The sequence below is a fragment of the Lytechinus variegatus genome, chromosome 3 (genome assembly GCF_018143015.1).
Source record: "Lytechinus variegatus isolate NC3 chromosome 3, Lvar_3.0, whole genome shotgun sequence".
Classification (NCBI taxonomy): Eukaryota; Metazoa; Echinodermata; class Echinoidea; order Temnopleuroida; family Toxopneustidae; genus Lytechinus; species Lytechinus variegatus.
In genome coordinates, this window is record NC_054742.1 from 58,331,040 (window position 1) to 58,342,116 (window position 11,077).

Consider the following 11,077-nt stretch of genomic DNA (forward strand, 5'->3'; position numbering starts at 1 on the left):
TGAATGCATTGATCTCTCTACTTTTGGTATTTTCTGCTACGTTGAATATCATAAATTGTCCATTACCTTTAATTGACTAATGTCGTAACTTTTAGTTTTCTTTAAATGCCGATATAATATTTATAGTAATGATTTTCTTTTACAATTTTATCAGTACAATAATGATAAATGGAGTAACCTAAACATATCAAATAATATGAGTAAAAGTATGAATGATGTTCACAAAGTCATATAATTTGTTACATATGAAAGCATTTATTTTCATAATATCATTATCGCCATAATGCATATCTTACAAGTAAAAATATGTAAAGAAAATACACGTTATAAATATAACGTAGGAAACGAACACAAATATAACCAGCATTTCGTGCAGTGGAAATCTTGATTGTTTTCCAAATATATCTTTCCTCTATATACAGGTGAAAACAGCAACGATGGATATATGCATAATCACATATTACATGCATATTTAAACATTTGTTTGGGTTTTACTCATGAAATTGGCCTATGGCGAAATTAGACAAGATACTGTGTTTTGGCAAGACTGTCTAATTACTAAGTCGTCAAATTGTATCAAGCAGGACGACTTCATTAATCATCATTTATCTCGTCAGAAATTTGTCACACACAACCCCTTTTATTCAAACATTTACATCGTGGTGGTACACAGTGTCATTTCATATATGTCACAAGTGAAAGAAATTTTGAAGTCGAATCTGTCTGATTTGGCAGCAGCATATGCTAATACAGACTTTTACAATACTTATGTGGTGATTATGTATCTTAGCAATGCGTATCTGTTAAATATTGTGCTGCTTGTTTCTGCTGATAAGCATTAAGAAAATCATGCATCAAAACTTGGTTTAAATGATCACTGAAACGATATAATGCCCTAATAAGAAAGATGATATCACAGTGAGTAATCACAATGTGTTCACAGTATGTCCACATGTGTAATGATGTCATGCACAAATTTAATGTGGAAATACTCAAATTTAATGATATGAAGACAACTTTAAAGGGTGAACACCTCCTTGAGTGCTCACAGTGTGTTCACGTAGTGGATTCTATGAATGTAAGTGTGACCTTGCTGATTTTTGCGCATTTGAAAGTGTGAAGATTATTTCACTTTGTGTTCCACACTGTGGAAAATTGCGTTCTAGGGGTACTAACTTCCTGCTGGATATGAGATCATGATACCGCACAATGTGATCAAATACTAGGATATGATGTGTAGAGATGCGATTATTCATGTTAGAATGCTCAACCATACTGGAAAGAACAATGCCCCACAGTGTGTGCCACAGTCTGTTCACAGTGTGTAGCATAATGTGAAATCAACAGTGTGAATAGTCGACCATGTGAACATGCTGTAAACAGTCACACTGTCTATAAATGTCCACAGTGTGAAAACATCTTCAAACAGTTGAATTTGAGAATCTTAACAATGTGAATATATTTTCACAACACTGTGATCACACTGTGGACATCTGTACTGTAATATTGTTCAAGGTGTGTACACACAGTGGATTCTGTGAATATAAGTGATGTTTCCTTCCTTCTTTGTGTGAATATGAAATTCACAATGAGCATTTTAACAGTGTGAATATGATAGCACATTGTGTTCCATACTGTAAACACAACATGAAGACACCGTGGAACACCGTAATCCAGGGAAACCAAAAAAACACACACACACACTTTGTCCTGATTTGATGATGTGTGAGGATACGATTCACAATATTTAAGGCGGAGAGTTGAAAATGTGAAAATGATTTCAAATTGTGGACACGCACATCTGCTATGTGAGTGTTCTCAGCGTCTGCACATAATGGAGCTCTGTGAATGTGAGTCACAATAGCTTGAGCATTTCAACCGTTTGAAGAAAATTTCACTTTGTGTTCCACACTGTGAACACACTGTACACTAAGTTCTTTATCGTGATTATTCCCATCCCCAAAATAAAGAGTGATTTTTATTCGTATAGTAGCAGTTTTTATTCACCTGGGGAGCGTTCCATCAACAGTTTTGTGCTACAAGTTAATTGTCAGATCTGATAACTTTCCTTGATTCTGTTAATGTGGTAAATGTCGGATGACTTGTCAGACTAAATGTCCGACAAGTCCTCTCAGGAAATGCTCATCTGGTCTACATTCCATGTTTTCTCTATTATAATGTAAACACCGTAAAATGCAATGTGGGAAAAGCTTACAAAAAATGTAATATGGGGCAATCCTATTGGAAAATGTTAGGACCTAAATGTCATAATTTGAAAAAGATGTCCAAGTACAATCTACGAACTGGCTTATGAAAAGATGACTCATTTCATTTTCAAGCGCCCCAAGCATCAGTGGTCTTCACTGTGGGAGAAGGTTCAACTTTATTTCCGCCGTTCCTTTCTTCTTCAGATTCTTTGCTCTTTGTACAAATACACCATCCAATCATCTCGTCCAGAAAGTATTCGCCTAGCTGGGCTATCGTCAGGAAACTTGCTCCTAAGAATAGACCAAGATTGCCTCCGAGTACGGCTGTATAGGAGGAAGAGTTACAGAAAGAAATATCGAGAGAGGAAGATAGAAAGTGGAATAAAGAGAATATTTTGATTTGATTTGATTAATTTATTGTTTCACATTCCACAAAAACATACATCTTGAACACAATTATGAATACAAGTCATGATGAAAAAAAATACATAGTTGTAGTATTTAACAAGAAAATACAATTACGTGAAATATGAGGAACCTATTAAAAAGCAAAGCTTGTAAACATATAGGTTTGAAAGGGTAATGGAAGAAACGGACAAAAAAGGTAATCAAATATTTGTATATTAATTCCAATCCGATGTTATCTGTTTATTTTACCTTTTTTTTTTTTGGGGGGGGGGGTATTAAATATAGTCGCATTCTTAGTGTTTAACAGTGGGTATCATGTATCTAGAAATAATTTCTATTCATGTATCTTCGAGTAACAAGCAATTATGTCTAATGGAGACCTTATCAGTATTACTATTAAGCAGATAAGAGATGCGCAAAATGGATATTAATATTCATGAAGAATAGCATTTGGATGGAATAAGATATTAAACCAACTGGAATCATACGGAATCGATCGTTTATAATAATGGGAGTAAAAAATTCTGCTAAAATTTGTAATTCCTTACAGTCGGCGTGACTACGACTACACCACCATTTTAAGGTTTCCCTAATTCCAGTATTCCGTATTTATACACTCCATTTCTCTTCTCTTTGAATTCATTGATAATTAAAGAAACCATTTTACTGACTTTGAAACAGCGTTTTCATTTTAATGAAAGATTTATTCGTTCAAATTGAAGATTGAACAGAATGGTGCCTGTGTTTTGCAAAAAAAAGCAACAGAACAGTTTATGTCATTTGGAACACAATTTAAGACCTTTTACTTACCTAGCAATGTGGCAAAGGTGTACTCTGGTAACATGTCAATGGTCTGGAAATTTAGAGCTTCGTAGTAAATTGAAACCACCGCAATGTTTTCGCTGCAATATTTCAAGGAAATATATACTTGCTAAAATAATCCCGCCGATTATGTAAATTTGGTGAATTGATTTGAAACAATAGCACATAATTAAATAATTAAAAACAAACACTGAATAACGATGATAATAATGAACATAGTGATATAATGATAATAACAATAGTAATTAGAATAATTATAGTATTGAATCTACTAACTCTACATTCTAATGATGATAATAATAATGATAATAATAATGAACATATTCATTTCAGAAGTGATAATAAAAGACCCATAGGGATTTCCATTTCTCTGTCATTGAGAGTGGTCTATGATTTTTCAGACAATTCAAGGAATTTCAGGAACATATACAAGGAATGCATTTCTACCACGTATACCAATTCAGTTATTACACCTGGATGGATAATGGCAAACTAGTAATAATAATTTATGCTCGGCAATTCAATTGCATAGAATGATAAATCGTGTTTCTTTTCTTTCTATGGAGTTTCGCATCGCGACGCTCGACGGATTTAGTAACACAGTAAATGTATTGAAAATGCCCGTCAAATGACAATAAACAGCTGGGAGGACTTTGTCGAAAATTGGGAAACCGAAATACCAGTTTCGCGCCCATTTTCGAATTTGGCGAATACAATATGAATTAATTAATAATCCAATCCATATTCCAGACGAAACTGCTGTTTTAATTCGCCAATTTTCGACAAAGACGAACATTTCACAACAAATTATCTATGTTCTCAAATCTGTTTCGCGTCGTGGGGCGGGCTCTCCATTACCTGATGTAATCAGATGTGAAGTTGGTACTAGTGTTGGCGTAGAGTGCCTCTAGAAATAGTGGACGTAGTTTGCTAGTTGAGAGGGTGAAAGGGTAATTTTCCACGAGGCAGGGCGAGAAACACTCGCACGTATCTGAAGAGTTCAGGTTTCCCGAAATGAAATCAACTGAATTCAAAAGAAAAATAACAAATGATTAAATTTCATTTGTTTCTATCCCTGTTACTATATACCTTCTTGCTTCATTCATTTTTATTTGTTTGTATTTCAATACCTTTTGAAAGATAATAAAGGCCTAGTCCTACACTAGACTGTGAATAAATCAAAACATGGACATTTCGAAATAACATCAGTATTCTAAAATTCATCATAAGCATAATCTGCGCAAGATACTGATCCTTCACTGAATTGTCACATGACAATGATAAACCAAACGTCTTCGAAGATATATCTCGTCATCCTTTATTTTGTCACATGTGTATAAGCTATTTAGTACTGCAAATTCTAGTGACGTATCAGTGGAAGGGAGGGGTGAGAAATAAATACGTTTGGCAATCGTGGATGTTGTTGTTGCTGTTGACAAGCAAAAACAAAGTTTTCTCGTTGAAAGGAAATTATGTGATTGCTTGTCATTGAATTAAACCACAACATATGAAAAGCATACACACAAAATGTTATCACAAATCCAGTAGGGTATATTTTTCTACTCTATTCTACACACCCGACACCCCTGCTCCCCAGAGCCATGTTCATAAAGCTATTTATGACCTACCTAAAGTAGGATGGGCGCACTCGTGGACGTCGGCCGGGCTGCACACGTCAGCATCGCCAGGCATCTCGGGAAGCCGACATCCACACTCGGCCTCGACGACCAGTGTCTCGCACTCTATTCTACAAGCCTGAAGAGAGTAGTGGCCGAAGTGGGTGATGATGTCCCCTCCGTCCGTTTCGCATTCCGTGTATGGCCAGGGCAGACTCGTGATCTATAATGGGTGGACAAATTAAAATAGTTAATAAAGTTTATTTAACATAATACTTTACGTACAAAACGTATTTATATATATGTATGTATGTGTATATATATATATATATATATATATATATATAAAAGAATTTGCACTTTGAACAAAAAATCATTTAAGATATTTTGGTATATCTGTATTTGCCTGAATCATGTCCAGTATTCATATAATCATTAAGTCCCTTTTAGAGAATGGCAACATAACTGTCAAATATTTCCGCTTGAATGAGCACTACTTATTTTTAAACAGTTCTGTGTTATATTAAAAAAGTGAGCTATATTTGGCCCTGTTCCTGTTTTATGTGTAGTATGGCTCCCCCCCCCCCCTTCCGCTCAGGGGGTTATCTGCACCGCATCCATGTTCCCGATTTTTCCAGAAAAGGGGAATCTTTTTTTTTGGGGGGGGGATGACAACCGCTTCAATTCACGTTCAACATAATTATTCAAGGGGAGAAAATGGCACTTGAAGGGGGAGGGTATCTTTGTGCTATAGTAGCTACACTGGTTGAATTGAATAAATTGGGGCGGGGTATACAGCTCTTCCATAGGACCAAATCCACTACTAACTTAGTGACATTGATATTGATAGCTAAATCTATGTTTCCTAACCTTCTCATGTCGCATAGAGATGAATGAGTGGTCTCCTGCCGAGACCGAGAAGCCCAGTTCTTTGGGGTAAGGCGGTTCGGTCGGGTAATGAAACATGATCCTTAGACCTGCATCCATGGCTCCTGAGTCGAGATCATTGCTAGGGGTGTACTCCGGGATCTCGGCGTTCAGGATCAGCTGTAAACCATTGGCTGTGGAGATCAACATTTTTTATTTATTCATTCATTACTTATTCGGCATTTTAAAACACATTCATGTATGTATAAAATGACATATATCATCTAAGAATGAAATTGATAGGAGCAATCAACCCAGTGTGTCAGATGATGGTCAAGAAAGAGAAGAACCCCAATCACTGTAAGCTGATGTCCCTTCGCCCGACCAATCGATGCCGCGGCAATAATGATAAAATTATGCCACAATTATAATTGAAATGACAATATAGACAAGAATGATTATACAGAATTATGACGGAAAATCCAAAATATAGCCTAGTGTATAACGCTTATGAATAAATACTAAAAAAATATAAATTGTTATATCACATTATGTCACTGCTTGCATTGGGTGCTAGCTACATATTTTTCTCTATGAGCACCTCCATGACATTGCATTAATTACATCCTTAATCATTAATCGTTCTTATTTTAATTAGTTCAAATGAGCAAACATTCTTCGATTCATCAATCTGTTTCAACGTCTTAATGAAATGACCAAATATTTACTCCGACTGAATGATTTTCTCGTCAGTGCTGGAACGCATCTGTCCATCTGATCAAACAGTGGTAAACGAACGTATTATATGAATAGTTTAATTTGAATATTCATTAGGAATTAATAAAGTGAAATCCTAAGGGAAAAAAATCGCAGGTTTGTTAATGTGCTTATCAAATCAGATCAAAATATATAGATGACTTTAAAAGTTGATCAATTTCGGTGGATTTTTCTTATAACTTTATCCATACATGCTTACGACAAAAAACTATAAAATCACATACGCCTAACACAGCGCAGAGGCGTATATAAAAAAATGACTTAATATTTTTGGGGGCATAATGTTTAAAAATATATATCATATTTTACCTTCTTCTTTTATTTTCCCCTTTTTATCTTTCTTTTTCTTGTTTTTCTCTTTCTATTTTGTTTTTCTTTCCTTTTTTTTTGGGGGGGGGGTCGAGGAACGTTTGGGGGCGGGCCCCCAGGCACTCCCCTATCAGTATAGTACGCCAGTGTGATAGGGGATAATATGTCTGGGAGTTTTACCTGAACCAGCTGAATATGAGTGTTTCCAGTCGACTTCATTTGAGTTTTCTCCTTGTATATTGAAGGAATAACAATTTCCAAGATGTGTTAATGAATGCTGCAGATCGGTCTCCTCGCACGGCTCCTCTTTCCACAAACACTATAAATACAGGATAATGATATTAATACTCCTAATAATAATAATAACAACAATAACATATAATGATAATAATAATAATAATATATATTATAACATCACATATCATAATGTAATGTAATGTAATAGATTTAATAAATATGGCTTATGATAATAAGCATTCACTGTAAAAAAAAAAATATTGGATAAAATGACTTTAAAAGTTGATCAATTTCGGTGGATTTTTCCTATAACTGTATCCATACATGCTTACGACAAAAACTACAAAATTTTACCACCACGAGGGTAATTTTATGTCCAACCAATTTGGGGCAGTATTTTCCCATGCGGGAAGCATATTGTCTAGTAAAGAATAAGCAGCAATTACTTATAGAAAGGGCAAAATTTTCATCACACTGGATAAATAAAAACGCCCAAAAGAAATGCTAAATGTTAGTTGGACACATATTACCCTCATGGAGCACTTTTACCCAATAACTTTTAAGAGTGTATTAGGTCAGAATATCTCACAAAAAAAATCTTAGCACATGGAAAGCCTTGTTTTCTTTTTTTTATACCGGACAACTTTCAAAGCTCAAATCATGTTGGTTTGAACATATCAATTTTCATTGGAACAGGAGTGAGGAAAATCGTGAAGTATTTTACCGAAACGATCATGTCCTCTTGTTGGTGGCCAGTTCTGATGGTGAATTCAGTCATGTTGTAATCGGGATCCTCCTCCACGGTCGTCCAGTTGACAGAATTGATGAAGTCTTTGAACTCATCCGTATAAAGATCGGGCAGAAGAAGATTATAATCTTCATCTACGATACCTGTAACAAATAATAATGATTACACCATCATATTTCATTGGCTCAAATGTGGCAAAATGTGCATGCCAATTGGAATATCGATGACCTTCTAATCTGAGATATCAAACATACGACTTTTGTGAAAGTTTGATCGGATCAAGAAGCTCGGGAATTATTAATAATAAGTTATAAGGAATAAGATAGGGAAGAAGATTCCACAACTCTCAAAAGATGATCTACCGGAATGTTTTTCTTCCTTGTTTCAAAGAAACAACCTCATCCATTCTTACCCTACCCGCCAAAGGGACTCATTTCACCTTCCACGTACTCGTACGTTATTTGCTCAAAGAACAATTGTATTCAAAGGACCAAGGCTTTGGAATAATCTTCCAAGCGAAATAACTAGCTGTTTATCTCTAAACTTGTATGTTTAAATGTAAACTGAAATCGTTTCTTTTGTCCAGTTATGGACACCGTTAAGACGCACTGGATGAATAATGTATTTGATTTGTACCATTTTAAAGGTATAATGTGGTATAGTTTTTTATTCATTTATTTTTTTCATTCTTCGCTCACCCCCCTCCTATATTTCACATTGTCCACTTTTCCTCTAATTCTTTACCCCTTGATTTTGCGCTAATGTTTGGCTTTTCCTTTGTAGTCTAATTCTTCTTTAGTGTCCGATCTCCTTACGTACTTCATAATTACTTTAAGAAACCTGTAGACACTACAAGCTCTGCTTTTCATGCAGGTTCCTTCATATTTCACTTGCTGCCATTATCTTTGTACTTTCTATGAAACCAAATGTATTTCTTGTATTATGTTATTATTTTATTATCTTGTGAAGTATGAAAATAAATTCAATTCAATTCAAATGAAATACTGTCCGACGTCGACGACCCGCTCACGGCCGTTCTATATGATTATGTACATAACCACCCGGAAATTAGAGAATAGTAAAGTGCCACAATGGCCCTTTTTAAATGTTTTACTTTCTCTATACCTTTGATTTGATTTTTGGACGAAAATGTCAATTGTTATTTATGCCTATTTTTTTCTTTTCATTCTGTTCGATCGTTTGGATATAACTGACTTTAACGTGATCGGAAATAAGTTCACATAATTTCATTCCCTTCATTGAAACATATAAACACAATAGATAATAACAATGGTCGCTACCACGTAAGACAAAAACAAATAAGCAAAACAAAACACAAGAGGTGAAAAGAGGAAAGTTCAGCTGAATCAGATATTAATTTCTTATCTGGATAGTACGGCTTTTTTCCATATTGTACAATGTTTTTTTTGTGATCGACATTGTTTAACTAAAATAAAACTAGGTATCCGATCGATCGGTCGATCGATCAGGATTTTTTTATTAGGGCCTATTTCGGATCCAGCATGCGTATAAATTCGTCAATACTTTCAAGGCTCCTCATCACTATAAAGTTTCCTTGTAGGCTTATAACAAGTTGCATAACGCAAACAATAATAATGATATCGTTGACTCTAAGCGAAATCCAGAAGCAATTTAATTTCCATTTGGAAGTGTTTGGCATCTGGTGCATTTGGTACTGATTTGAACTCTTACTAATTTGCACTTTACTAGGGCAAATAAAGTATATTTTAAATAAGAGAGACTTACTATTTCCAGCAACAAAGTTAAATCAAATTAAGCAACTCATAAGAGTACGTTTGATAATATATTCATATCCAATATATTAAAATCATATTTATGTAGCTTATGAATTCATACTCTAATATCTGATCCGTATTCCATGACAATGCTCATACCTTCTTCTCTTTGGAGAAGCATGGTTATGTAAACTTCTGTCATACAATTATACATAGGCCTATAATTTGACGTCATCTTATTTTACATTGTCTAATTCAGTTATTAAAGTAGATAGGCCCTATCAACAATATGACTTAGAGTTTAAGTTTAATTCAATTGTTACATTGGTTGAGGAGAAAATGATATAAGTGAACATCTGAACATACCAAGGTGGACGCCGACATTTTTAATATCCTCTTCTGTAAGCGCCGATTCTCTGTATTTGTTGATATTACAGACAGTAATGGCTGGAAACTCCACTTCAGTCGTGTAGTAGACGTCAACTTGGGTGACATGGTTAAAAGAAATATATCCCTTTATAACAAGGTAGCATTCAAAAATACAGAAACCAAGTGCAGTTAAGAAGAGGCACAGCCAGATGAGACGTCGGAATGTGTTTCCAGATCCTGCTATGTGTTTGAGACCATGTAGATCGGAAGTGTCCGCGGCCCATCGACGAAGGTGGCATCTTCCAGGTCGGCATCCCATCTTCAGTTGGGATGTGATCAAATCTCACCAAAGTCCTCCTTTATCCTTTATTTTGTTTTTCACACACCAAAATAAATTTATACCCGCAAACAATTAGCACAATAGAAGATAAAATCTCTCCTATAGTACCACAATCAAACCAGTTTTGATAGAGACGTTGTCACGTTCAGTCCATTTTTCAGAAACTTTCACCTTTTCGCTGGCATAGATGATGAAATGAAAGTAAAGGAGTATCGGAGGCCTATAACTTGTGATATGGCTACATTGATTGCACAATATGAGTTTTGCAGAGAGGGCTTTTTTGCCCCTGTGTACCATATACGGATCGATATGCTCTGTGGTAACAGGTTCCGCACGTCCCGGTGTTTTTATCTGAATCCTTAAAACCTACATGGGATCGATAAGGGCTTATTGTCACAAAGCACTGGGGGAAAGATGGGATGGGCTTCTTATCAATTACAGAGACGGCGAACAATGGTAATTGCGTCTATATATAATGTATAGGCCCTTTAGTGTGGTATGGAGGTAAGTGACTAAATTTCTCTCGCAAGATCAAAAAGTTGAAACGAAAATGTTGTCTCACTATGGGTTGAAGGCCCTTTCTTGACCCAAAACGTACGAGATAGTGAGAAAAGTCAAAC

At 35.3% G+C, this 11,077-nt stretch overlaps 1 protein-coding gene across 1 annotated transcript; it reads right to left on the reverse strand.

Annotated features, from left to right (window-relative positions):
- Positions 1-232: 232 nt before the first annotated feature.
- On the reverse strand, positions 233-10,799 carry LOC121411484 (acid-sensing ion channel 1A-like). The gene is made up of 8 exons (XM_041604246.1): positions 10,115-10,799; positions 7,968-8,134; positions 7,187-7,325; positions 5,924-6,114; positions 5,066-5,276; positions 4,296-4,461; positions 3,426-3,517; positions 233-2,531 (listed from the first exon to the last, which is right to left on the reverse strand). The coding sequence occupies exons 1-8, from the start codon at positions 10,434-10,436 to the stop codon at positions 2,335-2,337; spliced, it is 1,485 nt and encodes a 494-aa protein (XP_041460180.1). The 5' UTR covers positions 10,437-10,799; the 3' UTR covers positions 233-2,334.
- Between the last annotated feature and the right edge of the window lie 278 nt (positions 10,800-11,077).